Genomic DNA, 26,010 nt, shown 5'->3' with positions numbered 1-26,010 from the left:
TAAACAAGTCATTTTCCCGCTCGATGTTGCAAAACCATGTCCCATCCACTGTCGCCTCCACGTGTTAAAGAGAGCAAAACAGTTCAACGAACCGACTTCTGTCTGTCTCAATGAAAACGGTGATTTTGGGCTTGCTCCGTTTGCGCCAAAATTGGTGGGTTCGTTATGAGTCAGACGCTCCCAGCTGTGTAATTTCCCTGTTGGAAATCCACGGGAGCCGTTATGATCCTCAACTCATGCAATTAAATCAAATGATTTTATGCTTTAAGATCATTGACCCAGTCAAAGGAAAAACTGCTTGACAAGTCTATTTAAAGTCTTTTAAACTTCAGATTATGGGCGCGTGTTTAAGTATAGATACTGAAAGCACGTGTCCCGTCAGATTTTTCAGCCAAGTGGATTTTCATGCAAATATTTGTATCTTTAAAAAATTAAGATGCACCATTACTGCGGGTTTAAAAAAAAAGTGCCTCCACAGAAAGTTCAACACATTATCACAGAATTCATGAAATTCAACACCATCTGATTCCTTTACCTGACAATAAGAGCAGAGTTATGTTTTATTACATTTTACCCTATTGAAAATAATTTTGAAGATTCTCCCCCAAAATAACCCAGAAATACTTAATAAAAAAAACACCACAGATTCCACCTGGGCCTAGTCATGTCTAATCTCGCCCTGGGTACTGAGTGAGTCAGAACTGCCACTGGTGCCCCCTGAAAAAAACATCTCTGTTTAGATATATTTAAAATAATGACGCATTTCTACTCCATAAGACATGTTCGAACCTTATTTCAAACATAAAGATCAGTTTAACAGATTTTTTTGAAAGCATTGGTAGCATTTTATACTGCTATTCACAACACCAGCCCACTATTTTATGGTTACCAGGAAACTACGTTTCAATATGATGTACCACTACAATACCATTTAACATACATATCATTTAACCATTTAGCATAAACACACTGCCTCAGAAACATTCTTTGTCTTGCTGTTTGTCCTCAGAAGGATTATAATTACTCATTCTTTATAGGTCAACCTTTATATACTAATATATTCATATTTAGAATTTACCCATTTTGACAACCTACTTTCCACACATTGATTTTGAGGAAATAAAGCTGAAATTGCACGCAAACCACTATGAAGTAGATGTGACGCATCTAAACTTATATACATCGTAATGTACCGCTGCTTTTCGTTACCTCCAGCGTTTTTTGTCTCCCTCAGCCAACCAATCATGTTTCAGAACAGGCTGGAAAAGGACGTTTTACAGTCCAGTGAACAAATTTCAAGATGATAAACTTTACCATTTGTAACAGCAGGTCCATTGTGATTATCCATGTCTGTGTATCTAAGTTTGGAAACCTATGCCTATTATCTGCTTGCTTGAGCAAATAATGCAAATTCATGGCTCAAAGGGAACTCTGATATGCTTTGGCAGAAATGATTTTCCTTTTCTTTTTCAGATCATACATGATCTCATATACAGAACACATCAGCAAAGGTTTCAGAACATTTACAGTAGCAGAATCTAAAACTCGCTCAAACAGTTGAGAATGGAGCTAACAATGCCAAGGCAGAGCATTCAGAGAAAATATAGTTTCTTGAATGGAAAGTAAAGTGCTTCGGATAAAAACCATCTAACAAATGCTAGCTAATTATTTTATTCATTAATTCATTGTATAATTAGAAAACAGGGTTATGTTTATGTGTGGGCATGGAAGCAGTATTGAAACTCCAGAGTATCTGTAACAATTATTAACAAATCTTTTATACTGTGTGAATCACTCAAAGACACAAGCACTTATTTGTGCGTATTAAATCAGCCCTAATGCAGAGTTAAACTGGGTCAAATTAGGAGATGTTTACTTATTAAATGAAAGCCCAGAACTGACTTGAAAGGAGTCGCAGGTAATTATCCAGAAAGCTCATAATGAAACAATTTACAACTGAGAACAGATAATACATTTTACACACATTTTCTTTTAAGGAGAGAGCTATACACACATGACATGCTTTGGTAACAGACACAAGCTCATGTTGACTAATAGAGATCTAATTTCTTTGGACTGTTTGGATTTACAATATCTCACTTCCACTAGCAAACATCAATAAATTGTAATTCCATGCAAAATACAGTAAGGCAACAGCAAGAGGATCACAAAATATGCACAACTTCGTGAATAAATGAAGACGGAATTAAGAAATAAAGGAGTAAAGAAGAAATAGAAGAGAGGTTTGCATGAGTCTGTCATGAGCACAAAAAAGTGGGAAAATTCTGTCTCCATGGTAACCCAATTTTCAGTGTCACCACTTTTGTTACCAAACAGACCATGCTACATTACATAAAACACACACTCACACCCCCCTTCACACACAGACAAATGTGCGCACACACTCACAAACATACATTTGCTCAATAGAACAGCAGCGTTTCACTCTAACAATAGTATTTGCATGACAGTCTTAGCTTTGACGCACCATAATATCTCTAGAACGCAGCCTTCTGTTCTTATTACTGTAGATTTTTAATTAAAAGTACTCCACGAGCCAACTTTTACACTTTAACACCCTATCGATCCCATCTGAAGTGTTTGTGAGTGATTCAAAACGAATCACTAAGACAGTGTTTACTATAGCGTTAATTATGCAATTATGAAAATTTACATTTGCAATTAGTTTAAATTCTAAATTTAGTCCTAATGCATCTTTCTTTACACACAACATACAAAAACAAACACACTCACACGAGCCCTATTGCACATGCATGGCCTCACGTATGACATGCATGCTTTCACACATACTGTGAAAATCACATACTGCTCATTAGTGGTGGGGTGTTCATAATATCGTTAAAATGATCTGTAGCCTTTAGTTTGAATTAAGATATGAACCTATCTTCGACTAATTTATAATAACAGATAGATAATGCAGAAAACAGCATCATTTTTCCTCAAACACAGTGATTCATTCACTGGAGAAAGCTTTAAAATGTCTCATTTTATTTCCGATGTCATTTTGCAGGATGTCCAATTTTGTAGTAAACAATTCAATTTATTACACTGATTCCTGTTTTATACCCTCGGTTCAGGCTGATACAGTGTATATTGTGAAATGATGTTGAATAATGGATGCAACATTCTCACAATGCAATGTGGGGGCTGCAAAACAATCTTATAAGCAACAATGAGAGGTCATCTCAGGCCATCACTAATACTAATTCAATAACAAAAAAAAAAAAAAAAAAAATCACAAACACATATTGTACATTAAACAAAGCAGCTTAAACAGAGGTTTTCAGAGCTTCTATATTCAATATCTAATTCAATATATAAAATGTGGTCATTACATGAATCTGAATTCTCATTTTGCATTCAAAATTATAAGCTTTGCAGTTTTAGCCATACACTCAGAAATAAAGGTACAAAAGCTTTCACCTTTTTAAAAGGTACATAATGTACCTAAATAGTCCATTTTGGTAACTTAAAGGTACATATAAGTACTTAAAGGTACTAAAAGATACACTTATGTACCTATTAGATTTTTTAATACATACAGTATTACAACCTAATAGGTACAAAACTGTACCTTTCGAAAAGGTAGCGCCCCAGTGACAGCTTTTGTATCTTTATTTCTGAGAGTGTAGGTAATTGCAGATTAGTGGACAAAAATGTCCAAATAACATATGGATATTTGAACTAGATGTCCTGTTTTTGTCAGGCATCAGTAACGTACAGTATTTGAGACCCTTGTCACGTTTCTGGATTTGTCTGAAATTTGTCCCATACATAAAACAACTACTTTGTTAGGCCTACTGTTCTGGCCAAAAATGTGACATCTGGTCAACATACTTATAGGATAATTTCCTTTTTGATGATGGTAATTTCAGTCAGATGATCCAATTAATGAGATGAATGGGGAGAGAATTTGCAGGCTCTTCTGAATACTAATGAGCAAAGTGTACAATATTGCAAGAACTCATAAACAGCCAGCTGGACAATGATATGCTCATACAGAGATTGCCATAACACCATAAGATAAAGAGAATGATGCAAGGGACAAGATCACTGCTACCCAAAAGGACCTCAAACATCACCGTTTTAACCACTTATCCTGTTTAGCAGATTCAGTATCTTACTATTTCAGTGGTTTATTTAATAGAACAGGTGTGTCCTGCTTCTGGAAAGCCACTTTAACACAGAGTTTAGCACCAGCTGTAATTAAACATACCTTAACCAGCTAATCAACTAAGGTTTTCAGAATTACTAGAAGTGTACTGGAGCAGAATGGAGAAAAACTAAGCAGCATTGCACACTCGAATTAGGGTGTTTATTTTAAGTAGCTAGTGTGGGTTATTGATGGTTTCAGTTTACTGTTCTAACCCTGTTACATATCAGATTGTGACAAAGTGAGAATTCTCTTGCAGAGAGTAAAATAAGCAGAATGGTGAAAGGCTAATGCAGTAATCATTGTAATAAGGCAGGCACAGCCAGTAGTAATCAGTTACATAAGGCAAACAAATCCAAATAAGACATAAACACGACTACTACAAATTACAATGAGATTGAAATGGCTCAGTCGCTTGTTTGCACTATCAAAACTTACCAGTGACTGCATATCCAGCTACTTAAACATATTAACGAGCGGTAAACGAAAGACAGGTGCGTTCAATTAAACCGTAGCATGTAGTAGGTTGAGACATCTGGTGGCTGGGGGAAGGAACTGCATGAATTTATATACACGTGGATGCGTTAGTAAATCTTGTAAACTCAATAAACTGTACGTAGTTTAAAGATTGAATTTGCATATCTGGTTTGATCTGTTTGAGGTAATCGTGCATTCCAGTGTTTAGTCAAAAGACACATATCCACATTATTTTACGCGACCATTTGTACATTTTATGTGTGTGGCTTCCAGTCTCATTTGCATCCAGCTGTTTTCAGCTGTACGAATGAGCTAATTTTGCTGCTTGATATTGCTAACTGGTGTGTCTTACCATGTTATTTTAATGTATTATCTTAATTATTAACACACTGGTTTGTAGTGCAAACAGTTTTACCATTTACTGCACATTATATATAAAATAGAAATGTAAAAAAATCTCATTATTAGTGATTTTACTGTAAATTTGATCAAATGAATGCAGGTGAGCAAAAGAACGTTGTTTCAAAAACTTCAAAATATATCTAAGCCCAAACTTTTGAACAGTGGTGTATGATCAATGGTAACATTTAAAATTATTTTGTCTATAAGTCATATGAGTTTAATAATCATTTAAATATACATTTAAATGATGAAGTATCCACAATGTATTCATACTGATTGATAATAATAGTGATGAATAATAATATGAATAATAAAGCTACTTAGAACTTTAATCTAGCTTTCTCTTTTTCTTTCTTTCTACACAATTCAGCATTAAAGGTGATATGTTTAAATTTTTCAATGTTAAAATACTTTCTTCTATCCCAGTTTATTGTGCAGAGACACCTATAAATAAGCCATTCATGGCTGATTTCCCCAAAGAGTGTAAACACTGTGGCTCTGTGGTGCTTTCAGCGTTGCTCTATTTGTCCGAGGCTATACCTGGCAGACAGAATAGACTGTTTGAAAACTTGTTTGAAAACAATGATTATTTTTTCAATTTTGTTTGTGCTACTAGAAAATTAGACATTTTAAATGACATCATATAGTATTATGGCCTATTGCAAAACCTAGTTTACCTGAGGTTTGTATGCTAGGCATAAAGAGAGATACTAAATTTGTATTTATTCAAAATAAGATTGTTCTCATGCTCGTGGACCTTTCCCGATCCCACCCCATTCTCTCTCTCCCACTTCGCTTCCTGTGCAACTACACTGTCCTATCAAAATAAAGGCATAAAAATGGCAAAAAAATAAATCTAAAAATAAAAAAATAAGATTGTTTGGAGTTTGGCTACCTAGCTTCTGTTAGTATATGTTACATTGACACTGCTCGTTCCAGATTGTTTAATAACTGTGATCAAGGTCAGTGGAAGCCAATACAATATATTTTAGCTCATGACATGCGACACAAAAGTCGGTTCGTTAAAGCTTAAACGGACTCCCTCTACGGGTGTAAATCACTGAAGTGTGTGACACTAACTTGAATGATTTACAATCCTGCAACGCCAGTGTCACTGCACTTTAGCCATTAGGAAAGAGGATGTGCAGAAGGACATTTGTAAAAGTCAGCTGGTCATTAAGTTGAGGGAGGAGACGCACTGTCCTGTCTGATAATGATTTATTAAGAAGCGTTCAGATCTAATGGGGGTTTGTGTGATGGGTTGTGTGTGCGTGTGTGTGTATTCATCTAAGTGTAATCCGCTAATTTAGGGTTGCATGGTTAGCTTCATCAAGCTGAATGGCTCACTGTAGCGAGCATGTGCTTTGCTCCACAGTTTCTGTACTGACAGTTTTACTCCGAGCCAATATCTGGAGCACGCGTGGGCCTAACACATACTCTGACGCAACGCACACATGGTGTCCTGGATACGCCACAGATTCGACAACAGCCAGGAACCACACATATTCAGACACACAGGCTATTATTCCACTCTTTAACTTAATTTGTATGTACACATATCTTGGTGTGTCTGTTCAAATGTACATGACAAGAACACTTCTTGCATGAATTTTATCGATGTATCTTTATGTGTGTGTCTGTTTTTACTTTAATTATTTAATACATTTTTAATTTACAAATTTAAGTAAACATAAGTTTAATCGAAAAGAGATCCTCCATACTGAGTTAAGCACTCGGTGTTAAGGAACAATAAAGGAAATTAGTAACAGATGGCATGCTACACTCACAATATCCTGTTTAATTTTGAGAAGTATTCTGCTGAAGTAATTATTTAACTCAGTTTAAGTCAAAATACACTCGTTTGTCAGACATTTGTGTAAAGCTGGGTGCACACTACATAATTTCGGCTACGATTTGGCCTCCTGAGATCAATTTTGTAAATCCTAAAAGATTCTTCTGATTTTAGGCCAAAATCTGTTGTGTTTCACCGCTACTTTGACATATACGCCAGCAGACGATTAATGACCGTTGCAATCAAATTTTACCTCAGATGAAATTTTGTCAGTGTCAGACGTTTTGAGGCACAATCCTGCAGTGTGGCTTCTCAAGTCAAGAACCATTAGAATCACAGAATCTCATGATGCAATTAGTGCAACAAGAACAAACCACCACTTTTTTCAAGACAAAAATTTCAAGGATTGGAATGCACTCCAAAATATTTTATTTAAAGGGATAGTTCACCTAAAAATGAAAATGACCCCATGATTTACCCACCCTCAAACTATTCTAGGTGTATACAACTTTATTTTTTCAGACGAACACAATCAGAGTTATATTTTAAAATGTTTTGGCTCATCCAAGCTTTATAATGACAATGAATGGGTGTTGAGATTTTGAAGCACAATAAAGTGCATCCATCCATCATAAAAAGTAGTCCACACAGCTCCAGGGGGTTAATAAAGGTCTTCCGAAGCACACTGATGCATTTGTGTAAGAAAAATAGCCATACTTTAAACTTTGTAAACCATAATCTCTAGCTTCTGCTAACACAGGACAGTGGCGTTTCAGCAGATGATGTAGGATGTAGGCGTAGCATAAGATCTGGTGAGAATATGCTAGTCTCACAAGAACCAAGTTTTGTTTACAGCAAGGAAAAACCAGCCTCCTCTTGACTTATATCGGAATCCTCCACCAATTTTCTGTACAAATCGTCATTATGTACTTCTAATTTGTGACTGGTTTGTTTTGCTCTGTCCTTTGCACTTCCGCCTACGTCACTTCTCGCCTATGTCCCATGTCATTCGCTGACACGCCACTCTCTCGTGAATGACAGAATGACAGTTAGCGGAAGCTAAAGTATAGATTACAGTTTATAAAGTTTTAAATATGAATATGTTTCCTACACAAACACATTGATTCACCTCAGAGGGCCTTTAATCACCCTGAGAGCCATGTGGAGCACTTTTTATGATGGATGGATGCACTTTAAGTTAAAAGGAGAGAATTTAAAAAGACAGACGTTTCGGCCTTCATCAGTTGTATTCTCAAGACCAGCCTTGATCAAAATTAACAGTAGAGATTGATTTTAAATGCTGCTCACATCACCGAACATGTCACGGACTGATGTTGTAAAACTCTTGAAGAGTCTCTTTGCGTAAGTCTTCACTGTCATACAGTCTGACATTAATGACAACTGAGTGTGACATGGTTTATAGCTGGGATCATACAGTCTAAGTCACAAGCAACAATTCATAAAGGGCTATTATAAACCATACAGTGAAAAATGAGAATGATCCAAAGTGCATCTTGTGCTTCAGTTCATCCAAAATTGATCAGTAATTCTACATTTTTAAAAATCTGTGTATTTACAAGTTTAAATGACAAAAACTATATATCATTATATACATAACATGTTTGAGTAAAGGATCTTAGCAGAGCTGCTTCGGGCTTCTTGGTTGTACTTCATAACCTAGTTTGGATTTCTGAGTGGGACAGTTTTTCCCCAAAGTCCTGGGCTTTCTGTAGCTAAGATATCTGCAACAAAGTCCACATTTGTTGTGTTGCACATCCTCTCCTGCCATGCAATACAAAGTGCATTGAATATACCAAAACACACCAGAGGCATTGCATTAAATTTAGACTTCATAACATAGCCACTGCAGACTAGTCAAGTACTCATAGTGGAAAAAAGGGCTATACTGTACATTTTGTGTTTTCCTAGGGTAATAACTTTTGCAGTTGACCTTGTGGTCTTGGTCTTAGGCTTCAGTAGATGGCATAAACATGGCATTAGTCTGGGTCTTTTTACTTGATGTCTTGATCTGGATCTGGGTCGCTGCTTGCAGTCTTAGACAACAGACAGTCTATTTCCAGGGTTTTCGGCACAGTATTTTTTCATAACATTACACAGGGGAAAGATGCCTCCACAGCTCCTGTCCTCTTTGGTGGACCCAGAAGTCTTTGTTTTCATTTTGTGTTCATCCGGGAAATCCATTTTTAAGGTTCATGTTTACGTTTAACCAAAAAAACAGCATTTTTGTCACAATTTAATCAGAATTTGTGGGTTTGGAAACACTGAAAATAATATTACGACTTTATTATAAGAGTTTTTTCTAAGTGACTGCTGGAATAACTTCACCATTTTTAATTTTAAAGTTCATTAAGTGGATCATTTCAGTAAGTCTTTTTGCACTTTCAATATTTTAGCCCTGATGAAGGCCTGTGTACTAAAATGCACTGGGGAAAATGAACAGTATTATTCTTTCCAGTTCCACTTTCTAATTAATTTTTAATTTGCCACTCAACATGTATTGCTGGTATTAAAAAATGTTAATTAAGTTTATCCTGTTAAATTTATGGCAGAAAAAAAGCAGCTGTGGTTTCTAGAAATTCACTGTAAAAAAATAAAAAAGTACTGTGACTTTATCTTAGGTATTATGTCATATTGGTGTCTGTGTATTTCACAACTTAACCATGTATTCCACCATCAATAATGCAATAAACATTAAATAACGTCAAATTTAACTCAGAACATCTTAACCTACTTTACTGATAACAAAAAATACAATAAACTAAGCTTCATATGTGAAAACCATACATTTGACAATATTTTACTGTAAAATGACATATAATGCAATGTTAACCAAATTTTCAGGTCCTTACTGTGGCATTTTTACTGTATTTTTCTGTAAAAATTACAAAGCCTTTTCAGTGTACAGTACCATTCTTTATTAGCTTTTAAAGATGAGCCAAGTTGCAGCTGATTATTTTGCTGCACAGTTTTTGTGGGCTGTAAAAACTCAATGTTTAGTCTGTAAAAGTATGACTCACCTCAAGTCTGAGTCGCAGGTATTCTCATATTTGCCAAGGTATTGCAAATACTTGCAGGCCTTCAAAACTATTATTGGAGTCTACAGTAGGTCACGTGTCTTGAGCTGCATCTCAATAATCACTTAATGCAGATGTGGATACCAAGTCAAGTCCAAAGTTCACGAAGTCAGTGGGACTGACAATGTATTTTCTCTCTCAGATTTATGGCTTTGCTTAAAAGTCACTAAAAATGTTTCCAGAACTGCCAGCTTCAATCAACAATCCTCCATACATGTACCTTAGCAAAGTGTCAGTTGTTTTTTAATAGACGTGGGTAGTGAGAAGAGTGTTTTTCTGACAGTGTCAAACCCACATTTCTTATGCTGCCGTCTCTTTACACTATTGCCGTTTACACTGTTTTCACCTGGACAATGTCTCTCTCTCTCTCTTTCTGCATGAGAATGACTAAGATCATTATCCACATATAGACTCCATGGCTGCAAAACTGACATGCAAGAGAGAGAGAAAGTGAGAATGGGAGAGAGACGATACAGAAAAAAAAAAAGATTTTTACTGATGGACCAATCGGAATGATGCAAAGATACTAAGGCACAGAATCATAACAGCAAGATTAACTTGGATACGGTTCATTTGGAAGTAGAACATATAAGAAGTCCAGTAGGAAGATAACTCTATACTCTACATACATATATATATACATATATATATATATATAATATTCTGCAATTAATTACTCACCCTCATGTCATTTTAGGTAAACTATCCCTTTAATGATGAATTTCTTTATGATTTGAGTTGCGTTCATTACTTGTGGCTTATTGTGATGTTTTTAGCAGCTGTTTCTGATGGCACCCATTCACTGCAGAGGATCCATTGGTGAGCAAGTGATGCTAAATTTCTCCAAATCTGTTCAAATGAAGAAACAAACTCATCTACATCTTCAATGGCCTGAGGGTGAGAACATTTTCATTAAATTTTATTTTTGGGGTAAACTATTCTCTAATAATAATTTAATTTATGCCAAGGTTAAGTTTTTGAGTGTCAAAGCCTGGATATTTTATCCTCAAAGCAGCTGACTGAAGATTTATACTTGCATATTTCCTGAAAAACATATTAAAATGTTTTTTTTTTTTTTAACATTAAAGGGTCTGTTGTTTGTAATCAATACTGATGTTTTTTTCCTTAAATAAATAGTGAGAAATGTTTATTAAGTGCATAGATTTTAATAATGATTAGGAATCTCTCATGAAGGAAAGAAAAACACAATTATATTAGGAGAATTCCACTTCCAGAACAACCCTTTGTCATCCAAAATGCTCACGTCTTTCCTTCTTCAGTCGTAAAGAAATTATGTTTTTTGAGGAAAACATTTCAGCATTTTTCTCCATATAATGGACTGCTATGGTGCCCTGAGTTTGAACTTCCAAAATGCAGTTGAAATGCGGCTTTAAACGATCCCAAATGCGGTTGTAAACAATCCCAGCCAAGGAAGAAGGGTCTTATCTAGCGAAACAATCGGTTATTTTCATTTTAAAAAATACAATTTAAATACTTTTTAATCTCAAACGCTCGTCTTGTCTTGCTCTCCCTGAACTCCGTGTATTCTGGCTCAAGACATTTAGGGTATGTCGAAAAACAATCATATTTTTTCCCTCAACTTCAAAAATCATTTCAAAATGATCCTACATCACTGCAGAAGTACTGACCCAGTCTATGTAAAGTGAACATGCAAAGAAAATCAAACACCCTTAACAAAAAAAGGTGATATAGGACAGCGATATAAAAAACTGCATTATATGAAGATTTTGAAATTGAGGGAGAACATGAGATGGGAGTAACCCTAACTGTCATGATCCAGAAAAAAGTTCAGGGAGAGTAAGACAAGACGAGCATTTGACATTAAAAAGTTTATAAATTGTATTATTTTTATGAAAATAGCCAATCGTTTCACTAGATAAGACCCTTCTTCCTCAGCTGGGATCATTTTCAACCGCATTCGGGCTCGTTTGGAGCCACATTTAAACTGCATTTTGGAAGTTCAAACTCAGGGCACCGTAGCAGTCCATTATATGGAGTAAAATGCTGAAATATTTTCCTCAAAAAACAAAATTTCTTTACAACTGAAGAAAGACAGACATGAACATCTTGGATGACAAGGAGGTGAGTACATTGCCTGTAAATGTTTGTTCTGGAAGTGGAGTTCTCCTTTAAGAACATCCATAATATTATCCACCAGAGGGCATCAGGTAACCTTATCGAAAGGGCATCTTATTAGGTTTTTAAAGAATGCACATTTGTTCTCAACATGACTCATCTGGGTCAAATCAAACAAAGAGACTTTCTCAGTGTTCATCTCCTACACCAAAATCCTTTTGTATTAGGTGATATGTTTTATTGCTTCTAAATTTTCAGTTTTTAGAACATTAGCTATCAAAACAGAGCTAAAATTAGAAAGATTAATTGAGTCTTATTGTCTCTCTCATCTAGGACGAAAAGCAGACTTCTAAGTCCAAGAAAGAATTTCTTCCATGTGTTTCAGCAAGGTGCATGAAAATGGAGAACAATCACTAGGATCCACTGAAGTTTTGCATTGGCAATTAGACGTGAAACTGCGGACCCAAGATATGTTTGAACCCTCTGACAGGTTTAAAACACTAAGATCTGATATATTTCTAATGCTTGAGTTAATCGCATTGTCTGTAAACATATAGCTGGAAGTTTATTTATATAGGCAAATATTGTGTGATGTTTATGCAAATGACGTGATGTAGCGTTGTCAGCTCTGGGAAAACCCTAAGGTGTCTATCCAACCATTGACAAGATGCAATCACTGCAACAGATACACACCGCCCAAAGCAATCCAGCTTGTCAAATGAAAATGCTAACAATGTACCAGAAAGTATTTCAGTTAAATCCATGCGTTTGGTTGCAGATTCTACTCTTAGGTGACCACGAAAAGAAACCAATCAGTTCTAGTTTAATGTAATTGCTGCTGGCTTTGAAAACCTGCCTTGTTAAATTACCACATTTAAGTGCAGGAATCCAAAATAGTCATCACTCAGTTGTCGAATAAAAGCATGGGTGCTGATTGATTTCCTTGATGTAATACTGCCTTATGATTTCTGGGAAATCACAGGTTTCTAGTGGAACCAGTCCTGCAGAGCTGACAAAGTGCCACAGTTTTTTTTTTTTTTTTTTTTTTTTTGTTTTGTTTTGTTTTTTGTTACAATAGAGCTCACCAGTCATTTTGTTCCAATAAGCCATGCAAGACGCCTTCATAACTTGTACAGGCAAACACACAGCCCACACTTGGTCAACGGTAGTTGTACCAGGAAATATTAAAATCATAATATTTGGTTTGGGTGGATTATGCTACTATTTTGTGAGATTATTATTTATGACAACTCAGATTTGCAATTCAACTCAGAATCAGGTTTCTCAGCTAACAAAGCTCCTATTTAGTACTTCGGAATTAAAGAATGATGTGCATTAAAAGTAGTACAAAAAACAGACAAACAAACAAAAAAAAAAAAGCTAAACATGAGGGTGGTGTTTTAGGCTTTAAGCCAGGTGTGCCCAACCCTGTTCCTGGAGATCTACCTTCCTGTAAGTGCTTATCAAGTGCTCCTTCAAGATCCTAATTAGTTGGTTCAGTTGGGCAGCCCTGCTTTAAGCTATTTTTGCATTATGTTTTTCAGCCACTTCCCACCGAAATAGAAAAAACAAATGTAAATGTAAAGTAAAGGGAACTTGTTAGATTAACAGTGTTGTGGGAAGCAATGCCCCCTTGTGGCGAATGTACATGACAAAGTAGCACACACTAAACCCCATGAGTAAGCAATAGGATTAAAGCCTGTATCCAAGTTTTAGTTTAACTGTCTGAGTGAGGTCAACAGTTCTTGTTTTTCCTTAGGGATTATAGGCGATATAGGCGTATGGGTGGATAATAACAAGAGATATGACAGGTTTGATCAGCTTTATGTCTTTAGCAACCACAGTGGGAGGTATAAATCAAAGATCTTTATTGCTAAAAACTAAAGAAATGAAAGTAACTCCATTTTACATGCTTTTGATTTTAAAATGTATAATCTATAAGTGTAGGTATAACATGTTTGAACTCACTCGCACTAAACACATAATATATCAGGATGTGATGTACATTTATGTTTACATTTACAAACACTTGTAAATGACTTACATTACTTGCATTTCTGAAAATAGCAAACAATAGATGTTTTGAAGCAAAAATGTTACACTTTCAAGCTCAAACTTGAAACGGTTTTCTTAATGCACCACTTTCCTCGTTTTACTGCGCATGGCACAATTCTCTGTGTTATTCCTATTAAAATAACTTATTACCTCATATTTAACGTTTTGTTTTTCCCTCCTCTGAAACGACTTCCTCTTCAGCAGAACACTTTTACTTTTTCATCCTTTTCCCTTCAATCACCTGACTCCTTTCACGTGGGGCAACGCTTTCGTCATGGTCCAATCAGTTTCTGATGGATAAAATCAGCCTCTATATCTTTTCTCACCAAGTATCTTTCGTTTACTTTGAAGAAAGCCAGATTATGAAAGTAAACTTGGTTGCGTAGAGCGTTTCATGTAGTTATGCTGCTTTACAGCTACATGCATGCCTGATACTAAAACGAACTGGCAGAGCATATCAAGAATTCAAATTTAACCTTCAATGTACTATGTCATTTCTGAGATATGAAAGAAGTGTGTGTAATGCAAGACGGAAATGCTGCTTTTAAACATCAAAGTGCTATTAATCTCACTCTCTTCATGTCAGGTTTTTTGTTTTGTAAGTATTGCAATACCACACAACACAAAGACAGTTTTGTTGAAGGCCTGATTAATAGACCTGAACTAGAAAGGTGATGCAAAGGCATGCAGAAAAAATACTTTGGCTAGTGACATTTCCTGTCATCACAGTGGTAAAGCTCTTTGAAATGCCTCGTTGAGCCTTGTATATTGTTGCTGCATATATTGGCTTCTGATGAGAGACTAGTTTCTGATAGTTGGACGCTGAATGAATATTATTTTCATACTTTTCTCTCTAGGATTAAAGCACAATTGTTGTGGTATTCCTCATGTAAGACACGTCATCACTACACTACATAACATCAGTGTTGTTGTGGTTAACTAAAACTATTTAAATAATTTAAGTAGTTTAAGGGGTTTAAGTTCTTTAAGGCATTTAAACACATATGAAAAAAAAAAACATTATATAGCAAGTCTGTAACCGTTTTTAAAATCATTGCCACTGCAGCTGTGGTACGATTACCTTGAAACCTTTAGATTTAGACTTTAGGTTTAGAATCACCTGTCGCATGTGCTCACCAGGTTTTGTGAAGTTTTGAGTTTTCCTTTAGGCTTTATAGGATTTTGGGTAAATTTGGACAGGCCCCTTTTCTAAACAGCCACGTTATAACTTCCCAAAGCATACATTTCAATATATATATATATTTTTTTGATGATTATTGACCTAGAGAGTCCAGAGAATTGTACTGCAGTAGGGTTTTGTTCTCCAGATTGAGCGGAAAACCTAGAACTAGTTCACAAAAATTTTTTTTTTTTTTTTTTTTTGTTTTTTTACATTTTCTGAATCACTTAACAAACGATTTGATTGACAGCAGTCAATCCAGAGGCAAAGTTGCCCAGAATGTGTGAAAAACTGTGCAATGTACAATTGTTCATGCCCTTGAAAAATGGGATATCGCCCCCTAGTGGCCGATTTCTTTCAAATTTCTCACAGATCTTTGGGGCCCGTTCCCATACCCTTGTGTATTAGGTGCTCAAATTTCACTGGCCAATGGCAGTTGTTTTTTTTTTCTTTGTTTTTTTTTGAGATACGCAAATGTCCTTATAGACACTTGCTGCATTTTGGACCGCAACTGTGCACAGAGATTTTCATGTTGATAAGACAAATGGTTGCGTAGTTACAGACAATTTTTTTCCTCTTATAGCGCCACCAAGTGGCCAAGCTATGCCATTTTTTCCTGTGACCTCAGACTGTGCTCTTACCAAGGGGCAACCTCCCGCTCTCTCTGTTTAAACCAACACGGAAGTAACTTAAACTGCAATTCATCGACTGGCCCCTAAAGACTGGCTCCAAAAGGGAGTCAATCCCATAGACTCCCTATGTTAAAATGCCCAAATTTACAGCAGAAAAAAAAATGTTTACAGCCTGGTACAAAAAGTGATTTTGGTCTATATAGCTAATTGTGCCCTTCATGTCAACTGTGAGGGGGGGTGAATTTTTTTATAACTCATCCGTTTAAATTATATTAAGCCTTAAAGTTCTGCATAATTTAGGGCGTGGCCACTTGAGTGGCAGGTGGATTACCGCTGCTGTCACCACCATAGACTGTAAAAAATATAGACGTAGTGTCCGTGACGTCACCCGTAGGTTTCTGAAGAGCATTTTTGAAGCTCGTAGAGGGCGGGAGTCAGCCGTCGCCTTCTTGAAATCGCGTCGCTGCACGTCACTCCTGGATAATCCAAAATGGGCAAATAGGCGGGACGTGGGTGGAGCTGGTTGCTGAAACCACGCCCGCCTAGCGCGACGGTGGTGACAGCAGTGGCAACCCACCTGTCACTCAAGTGGCCACACCCTAAATTATGCAGAACTTTAAAGCTTAATATGAATTAAACGGATGAGTTATAAAAATATTCATCCCCCTTACAGTTGACATGAAGGGCAAAATTAGCTAAATAGACCAAAGTCACTTTTTGAACCAGGCTGTAAACATTTTTTTCTGCTGTGAAGATGGGCATTTCAACATGGGGAGTCTATGGGATTGATTCTCTTTTGCAGCCAGCCTCTTGCGGCCTGTCGATGAATTGCAGTTTTAGTCACTTGTTGGCTTCAAGTGGGAGACCGGGAGGTGGCCGCTTGGTCACCACCGTCGCGCTAGGCGGACGTGGTTTCAGCAACCAGCTCCACCCACGTCCCGCCTCTTTGCCCATTTTCGATTATCCGGGAGTCGTGCAGTGACGCGATTCCAAGATGGCGACGGCCGACTCCCGCCCTCTACGAGCTTCAAAAATGCTCTTCAGAAACTTACGAGTGACGTCACGGACACTACGTCCATATTTTTTACAGTCTATGGCTCTTACATATGTGTTCAGAGTATGGCGAAGATATCTCATTCCGTTCAGGAGTGGCCCTGCCCCTATTGAACGTTTTGGCGTCCCTTTGCAATGGTGAGTCCAAAGGTAAACTTTTTTTTTTTTTTTTTTTTTGGATAAATATTGATATTCACTGTCCAGAGAATATTTTTGCACTGATTGGGCGAAAACCTAGGAATTGTTCACAAAAGTAGGCTTTTCAAAAAAAAAAAAAAAAAAAAAACGATAATTTTTGCCGGTTTAGGAGTAATGAGTGATTTTGTATTTTTTGATCGCTGTAGCGCCCCTGTCAGGCTGATTGGGGCAAGCCTTGGTGACTTTGTAGGCGGTGTGAGTACTACCATCCCTCCAAGTTTCAAGTCTCTACGACTAGGGTTTGGTCTGCGCGATCAGTTTTACATGGAGATTGCTGATCCTTTGCCATTCTAACAATTATAGTAGGTTTCAGTGCTACGAGCTTGAACCCCTAAACATAAACAGTGGATGAAAAACTTTACATTTAAGTACTAAAATGACTAAAACTTAAACTGAAATAAAAGTAAAGCTTAACAGTACAATAACAAAATCACACAAAATTACTAAAACGTTACTATTAATAGATACACTATATAAATAATCCTAAAATAACTTTAGATAAATCATCTGCTGATTGAATGCACTGATGTAGATGTCCTCTCCTTTGTAAGGTATGTGAGGTATTCAGTACAGTATCACAATGGATGGCTTTGTTTCAGATTTCTATCCTGAAAAACCTTGTACTGAGTTAAATTTCCATGTTCTTTCTTTTGTTTATACATAAGGGGCTAGAAATGTGAGAACAAAACATACTTTCCTGTTTTATTCTGCAAAGGAATTGACAACGGAATAGATAAATATGGAGCAAACAAATGTTTTCCTGTTTTTATACGAGAGGGTGTGATTTCTATATGCTCAGCAGTCTGTGTACGTATGGCTTTTGCTTTCAAACTGTGATTCTCTTCCAGTACTGCTTCTCCTGGGACCTTACAGACAAATACACACATGAACACAGTTATTTTAAATCTGAACAAATAATATGCAGTAACTGGCAAATTAAAAATATAAAATTGCATAATTGTAATAAAAAGTAATTCTTTTTTAGGAGTGTGCAATGAAAAAGGCGTAAAGGCCGATTTATACCATATGTAACTCATATTTTCCCCTAGATGGGGCCGTTTCTGTAAAGTCAGTGTATGAGAGGTTACTGATTTCTTTTTTGGGTTGGGTCACATTACAAGAAACGTATCCTTTAGTACAAAAGAAGTGAAAGAGAAATCGACAAAGAGAGAGATGACAACCAAATCGACTTTAAATCACATTAAATAATTTATCTTTATTAATAAAAAGCAGTCCTAAACAAATAAAACCATTATGTGTCACTAGGTGAAATGCATATTTCTGCATAGCAGAATGACATTGTTATACAATACATACTATAGATTATATAGTCTATATATTGTATACATGTACCTACATATAAAAACAATTCAAACATTCATACTGATATCGACATCACCTATGCCTTTTGGTCAGTGGGTTACATTCATATACAAAGACAGACAATACTACGTAAAGGTAACTAAATTGTCAAATCACTTGTTTTACACAAATAGAAACTTTGTACTGGCCCAGTACCAGCGGGATTGCTTTAAGCAATCGAAGGCCTGTTGTGGTGTTGTGCTGATCTTGCTGCATATGTAAAAATAAAACCATTTTGTAGTGCATTTTAATGTCTTAGAATAGTCCAAACAATCACTACACACATAAATACATGTTTTAGTTGGGTCATTGAGGAGCACAGAATCCTATAGGCGCAGTCACATTTACCTCAGCGAAATTTAGCGTGCAAAATCCAGCCATTTCAAAACAAATCAGTGTGATGGGAGTTTGTCTCACAACCAACTTGAATTTCGTATAAAGAAAATGACTTGGTTTGAGAGTACTTCTGTGCGACACTATTGAGAATAAACAAAGGATATTTTGCTCGCTGAATTTTCACCAATGTGACCACACCGTATGAAATGTACTGTGGTTCTAATCAAGAGCTGCAATGTCTGTAACATGTTCATATGAACTCCAGACGTTCATATACTAAAAGGGTACAACCACAGAAATTCTTTAAGTTTCTTGCTCACAGGCAGTTGTTCAATACTATCTTTCCCAAAACTCCGCACCACAGCTCTTCTCGCCAGTTCTTGTAGGCTCTGCGGCATATCTCCGCGATACGGCATGCTCAGACTCTTTTTTGGAGATGCGATGTAGTATCCCAGCAGCCCAAAAAGGCAAGAGAAAGTGTGTTTACTCCCCGCTAGACTGAAGCCTCCATCCTTCAGGAGCACACGCACGCTGGTCGGGCCATCGGGAGCCCGATAGCTGAGGGTGAAGAAAACATTTGCCTGCATGCTGTCCCGGATCAGGAAGGTACCAAGAGGAAGCTTGGCCAGTCGAGCGTGAGCTTCGTCTACTTCCAAGGGACCCCAGTAAAATCCACTGTGCCTTAAGTATTCCACAGCCTGGGTGATGAGGTCGCATTCCCGCTGGTCCCGAAAGGGCTGTAAGTGTGTTGGTGGGACAGCACAGGGTTTAGGGGACTCAGCCGGCTTGGACGGGCCCTGTCGCGCAACTGCATGGTCAGTGTCATTGTGCTGGACCATTCTGAATCGGGGCCCACTCATACCATTCCTCCATGGTCCTAAAGCATAGACGAATGATTCTGTGCCGCCTGTTCAAAGAAACAAAGAGTTCTAACATCAACGGCTTTGGCCCGGAAACATTCAAGAAAGTGCTCGAGAAAGTGTTCGAGTATGTGCGAGAAAGCACATTCATTTCCAATTCATTACAGAACAGAAAGCTTACTATTTCTGTGAAGATGATGCTCTGTGTAGTCAGTGTGGTGTAAGCAACATACAAGATGCAATTTTGTTCCCAAGTGATTAGAAAAGCATAAAACAGAGGAGACCCCTATAGACTGACCCTCATGTCTTAGTGTGAAATAACTTTATGAACTTTTATGAAAAGGCACATTTTGTTCAGGTCAAATGGAATAACCCTAAGAAAATATTCACATGTATGAATATCTGATTATTAAAAATAATGATAATATACACTGAGGACTGTGTACTGCATCAAACTGCTTTTTTAGCCCTTGATGGCTACTAACAACTGTTCTTGGTTTTTAAAGTAGTAAACTCCACTGCTTTGCAGTCTTTTTATTCTCTTTTGTTTTCTCTCTTATCTCCTTTTTAAAAGATATTTACGTCTTATGTCTTTGTCTTTTATACAGCGCAATGATCAACTACTGTAGTTTTTATTTGTGCTATATAAATAAAACTGATCTGATTTGATTTAAAAACTTTATGACTGCAACCATGACATTTGGAAGAAATGTAGAAAAATTCAAACGTGTCTAAACTCGAAATCCTTGTTTCAGACATGGGTCAGAGACAAATGAAATTGATTTTTCTCAGGCGTAGTGTAATCTAAAAATCAAGATCCATATCAAAACCACTACAGAAATACAAAGGAAAAATATTTAAATAATTCATATCAATAGATTTTATATTTTAAACATAGAAACAATCATAAGTAGCCTAACTAGTAACTCTGTGAAGCGTTTTTGGTTGGCTTTATAGTCTGCTTGTTTGAATGTTTTGCTGTTATTTGGTCTTTATAGACACAAGCGATTAACCGTTAACAAAGGAAAAGCGAAGCCCTCTGCTTTCTCCTAAATAGCAGTACATACGTGTTCTTGAAAGAACTCCAAGGAATCACATGACATTAAAACGGTTCTCTAATGCAACAAGTGAAACGATTTCCATTTTTCAAAAGTCAGTCAGCTACACTTCTCAGAATTACCATTATTCTACGTGTATACCGAAAAGGTTTTCTTTAAATCGGTGTTTAATAGACGGATCGCGTCACGGTGAAATTTAAGGTGAAAGAGACACCCCCCAGTCCGGTCTCAGATTAAAAATCACTAGCCCACTTACCGCAAATGCAGTTTGATGTTCTCTAACCCAAACTTCTCTAGAACTGTGTCAAGATTTCCTGCGATGCTGCATTTTTAGTTAACACATCATACTTCTCATAGGCTGACCATTACAAAAGATAGCGAAAGCGAAAGCTTCATTCAGCAAGGCGGTCTCGCCTCTAGCGTATAAATAACTGCGAGATCTCTTCCAAGAACTCGTGTCTGGATGAAGGGTAGCCTATATGTCTCAATGTATGCACGCGTTTTGCCATTTAAAATACCTATACTCTACCCTCTGCGTAATGCGCAAAGTGAAATGCCAGAACTAGAAATGGGGTTGGATTTTGGCAGCTCCCTCGCTCCCTCTCTATGTAACTAAATACCTTCAAAATGTCGAAGATATTGGCAAAACAGTAAATAATGCACATAAGATGCTTGTTATAACTAAGCAAATGCAGTTTATGCTCACTAATATGTATTTTAAGTGATTATTTAGCCGGCTGCTTTGAATGCACTTCTGTTTCACTTTCATTTCGGAGGCATGTTTTACTTTAAATCACGTGATCTACACCAACTCATCTCGTCTTACGACAGGTTAAGGGTTAAAGTGTTCGGTTTTATCCTGGGTTTAACTTTATTGCTAAAGACTGTTATCCTAAGCAAACGTATGCCATCATTATATGAGCTACACATCTGCACAGTTACATTTTATTTTCCAAAGGCTTGGAAAATGATAGAAATGACATTAATGTAAATGCACATCATCCTTTAGTTAAAATATGAGTATCTTTCAGACCACTAAAGACAAGTACCTAAATATTAACCATGAATCTGCCACTGAAAAATCCTATATTGATCAACCATTATTTTGAATTTTAAGGGACCTTATGCACCTTAAAGTGTATGATGGTTATGACCCTGATGCATCCATAAACACAATAACATTTTTAAAGTAAAAAAAAAAAAAAAAAGAACAAAGACACAAAGTAAGACATTAACAATGTTAAAGTGTCCAGTCTGTTTTTTAGTGTGCCAGACAACTATTGTATCTTAATACACAGCAGCATTCACTGGTAATTAAATACATACATATAGTTTAAACTTTGAACGGATGTTGTATGAATAACTGTTCTCTCTGTAGATCTGTCAAATTACTTCTGACTCTTCTAGTAATCAGATCATCTCTAAAAATATCTGATAAACGTTATCTCTGAGTGGCAAAGCAGAACGTATATTTGACATAATTCATCTCCCATTACGTTCAGGTCTCAGAAAACACTTCCAAAGCAATTCCCAGTCAAAATATCTTTAACAAAGACATTAATCAATTAAGGATTATTACACAGGAAAAAAATACCTTGCACTGTACTGCAGATGAATCCAAAGATGATTTTAGGTCTGAAGGAGTTTCACCTTTGAGATGAGCCCCAAAATCCGAAAAGACTAGCACTTATGTCTCTGACATCAACTGCTACACCCAAGAACACTACTGCCCTATCTTTACAAGAAAAAACATTCACCACATCCCACCATAGGTGCACACAGGTGCTTTTTCATTTCAGTTTCACTTTAGCTGACCCAGGTATCAACTGTGTCTCATTCAGGTGTAAATGTGTGAAAAAATACTGTTTCTCAGAGAGAAACATAAATGACGTAACTGTATAGTATGCCATCTAAAACAGGAAAACAAATGTATGGCAGAAACAGATTGTACTGTTAAAGAAAAACGGCTAGTATTTTACTCATATGATTAGCATAATAATTAGACTATTGATTATTCACATCAATTAGCTTCGCTTTCAGAATGACTCGTGATTAACTGGATCATCCTGAAACGAAAAGCAGAAAAACGTATTACAACAGAACAGTTTTTTTCTCAAATCATTTCTGAAAATTCATTTTACAGGAAAACGTCCCTATCTGTCCTGTTAGTTTCACTAACCTAAAACCAACAGCTGTTAAAATAACCGCATGATTTGCCTTTAGAACAGATAAAGCCAGAGGCTTCCAGTAAATGTACTTCACAATAAGCTTACACTGCACTCTACTGGCAAATTACTACAAAGGCGTAAAACAACAATGCAATTAAAAACACGCCAGCATGAAATGAAAATTCACTTTGTCTACACATTATAGATTTTATTGTGAACAATGCATCTGGGCATGTATAATTTTTTAAAACATTTCAAACTTGTGTAAAAATACTGAATCTTCCAAAGCAGCAGACTTTTTGGTGACGTAAGTCTAAATCATGTCCCTACAAGCTCATGTTCAGTTGCCTACACTTATGAGTGCAACACTCACATCTTAACATAGTCAATAACTGATGCGTAGAACCAAGTCCCTAACCAAATCACACTTGGATGTACCTCGCAACATTAAAGAAAAGATCAGCGGCTACACCCATTTTATTAGGACTTGTGACAATCTGTGTGCATGATAAAAAAATTAAACATCTGGCCGGAGATAAGTAGAAACGTGAGCTTCATTAATCACGGTCCACTCATAGTGATCATAAATAATTTATTGTATTCTTAACCCCCTTTAACTTTCCATTTGTTGTTTATGAGGAGGCAGATGCTGTTTCATGTTCCTCCTTCCTGCTGTGTCTCAGCATGTAGACAGCAGCTGTGCGTGCAAGAACACCATATGTGGCAAGAACAAACTGGAAAAGGGAGTAAGTGAGAGGAAAAAAAATGACATTTGGATACAAGTGACGTGAGCAAGCATGTTACTGTTGTCTTTGATCATGCAACAATCTGACAGATTCTTAATGATCTTACATTTCTGCGTCCTTGTATTGTGTAGCTGTTAAAATGTTTCCTCCATCCTGTCAGTTCTGTTGGGGTTGGTGCATCAATCCCGAAGAGCTGTCTCTGTGATTTAAAAAAAAATTATATACATTTTTACTAAATAAACATGATATCCAAGGGCTTTTTTTTTTACACTTTAATATAATTTAAAAAATACCATGATATGTCCAAATAGCAGAGACTTCAGAAGCTCTTTTCTTTTTTTAATGAAGGACTATATCATAGCTTATTTATATATTTTGTAAACATTACTTTGCCATTTTATTAAATATTTTATTTATTATGACAGCATGCATGGCTGCTATATGTTAAATAACGATTTATTATTTGTCTACCTTAACTTCGTAAATGAGGTGACCAAATCTTCCGCGTCTTCACTGGGGAGGTCGGAATGTCTGTAACAAAAAATCTCTATTTTTTAATCATGTACTGCAAAACAAAAGACAGAAGACAATGGAAACATTATCATGGGAGTCTTAAAATTCATGTAAACACTCAACGTTTACTGTCACACTCTAAAAATACCGTTTCTGTAAAAGACATGCTGCGGTGGTTTACAGTTGCGGCATTAGTTCCGTAATTTTGAAATGTCAGCTCAGTATCCAATTAAAACTCTCTAACGGAGACGTTGAGCCAATGGTTGCAGGCCTGGAGGCGGGACTTTGGTGGTTACACAAACTAGTTAAAGAGCCCGCATTTGAATTTATGGTCAAACGTGTTACCGTATGTAGCAACCGAGGTCATATGAAGTTATTGAGGCAATAGGGTAATGTATAGGTATATTTTAACCACTTACATTTAACTTCCTTTAGTGTGACAGTGAGCAAATTGATGACATAAATGCTAAAGCAGTTCCAATGATTGAAGTGTCTTCCTCAAGTAGACCATTTTTTTTTTTTTTTTTTTTTTAAATCTCAATTACTTTCCCATTTTCAGAATAACCTGGTTAATAGCCGTAAACCTATTGCAGGTTTACATAATTAACATAAGTGGTGTTCTGAGCACCGATGGTGCAAGGACTCATAGCTCAGTTTCCTCTTCTTCTTCTTCTCCAAAAATGATTTGCATTTTTGAGGGCCTAAACATGCTTGAAAACTTTACGCACACACCAAAAGTGGTGAAAATTTACATCTGATATGGGTTTCAGAAGTGGGTGTGGCAAAATGGCTGCACAGCCACCTATAAAATTTTAACAAAAAGCCCCTCGACGGTTGTGGCTTCCGACCGGAAGCTAACAATGAAATTAATTGTTCTACCTATTAGATTGTGTTTTATTAACATCTACACCTACCCCAACCCTAAACTTAGCCCTTACTATAATACAAAAACAGTATTGTTGTTGTACAGTGTGACAAAAATAATGTTAGATTGATGTGCACATGCCCAGTAGCAAGAGCTGTATCCCTTCTGGCCTTTACCCCCCTCAACCTAAGTTTTACTCACATTATGAAATTCAGTAGACACATGTAGCACACCAATACCTGCAAAAAAGTCCCCTGGCACGAAGTTCGAAACAGGAAGTTGTATTTAAACAAACTCCTACTAGAGATTTAAACAGATCAGCACTAAATTTGGTCAGTGTAATCCAAAGCCCTTTGTGACGTTATATTGCAAAAAATATGAGTTTTTGTTGAAGTACGTGTCCGTGGCGGCCTGACAAAATTCGATGTTTTGCCATGAAACAGGAAGTTGTTATAATTCAGGCATACAATGTCCGATCTTCACCAAAATTCACATTTTATAAGAGTCCTGTCCTGAACACATGCCCATGCCCAGATTCAGTTATAGTCATAACGCCACCTGCTGGCGAAAGGAAGTGGCATGTTTTATGCTCTAACAAGCTCCTTATTGAAGATTTAATGACATCAACATTACATTTGCTCAGTCTACTCTAAAGCCCTTTGTGATGTTAAACTGTGAAGATCTTCAGTTTTCGTTAAAGGGTGTATCCATGGTGGCCTGACAAGATTAGATTTTTCACCATGTAAAAGGAAGTTGTTATAACTCAACCACACAATCTCTGATCTGCCCCAAACTTCACGGTTGTGGCTAGAAGGGATAAAGCTCTGACCGGAAACTAACAATGAAATGAATTGTTCTACCTATTAGATTGTTTTTTTAATGTTTACACCTACCCCAACCCTAAACGTAGCCCTTCCTATAATACAAAAACAGTATTATTGTTGTAC

General features: G+C 36.6%; 1 protein-coding gene across 3 annotated transcripts; it reads right to left on the bottom strand.

Annotated features, from left to right (window-relative positions):
• Window positions 1-18,342: 18,342 nt before the first annotated feature.
• Window positions 18,343-24,415, bottom strand: socs1b (suppressor of cytokine signaling 1b). 3 transcript variants are annotated; one of them, XM_051121554.1, is made up of 5 exons: window positions 24,347-24,415; window positions 24,157-24,216; window positions 23,792-23,884; window positions 22,366-23,673; window positions 18,343-19,760 (listed from the first exon to the last, which is right to left on the bottom strand). In XM_051121554.1, the coding sequence occupies exon 5, from the start codon at window positions 19,711-19,713 to the stop codon at window positions 19,123-19,125; it is 591 nt and encodes a 196-aa protein (XP_050977511.1). In that variant the 5' UTR covers window positions 19,714-19,760; window positions 22,366-23,673; window positions 23,792-23,884; window positions 24,157-24,216; window positions 24,347-24,415; the 3' UTR covers window positions 18,343-19,122. The 3 variants fall into 3 exon arrangements, with proteins under 3 accessions (XP_050977511.1, XP_050977518.1, XP_050977526.1); XM_051121561.1 differs by having other exon boundaries at window positions 24,322-24,394; XM_051121569.1 differs by lacking the exons at window positions 22,366-23,673; window positions 23,792-23,884; window positions 24,157-24,216; window positions 24,347-24,415 and adding an exon at window positions 21,028-21,706.
• Between the last annotated feature and the right edge of the window lie 1,595 nt (window positions 24,416-26,010).

This window comes from Labeo rohita, chromosome 1, assembly GCF_022985175.1.
Source record: "Labeo rohita strain BAU-BD-2019 chromosome 1, IGBB_LRoh.1.0, whole genome shotgun sequence".
In the NCBI taxonomy this organism is placed as follows: domain Eukaryota; kingdom Metazoa; phylum Chordata; class Actinopteri; order Cypriniformes; family Cyprinidae; genus Labeo; species Labeo rohita.
This window is presented reverse-complemented; position numbering and strand designations above follow the sequence as displayed.

Coding starts and splice junctions, on each gene's coding strand:
- socs1b (XM_051121554.1), bottom strand. CDS start 19,713: ATGAGTGGGCCCCGATTCAGAATGGTCCAGCACAATGACACTGACCAT.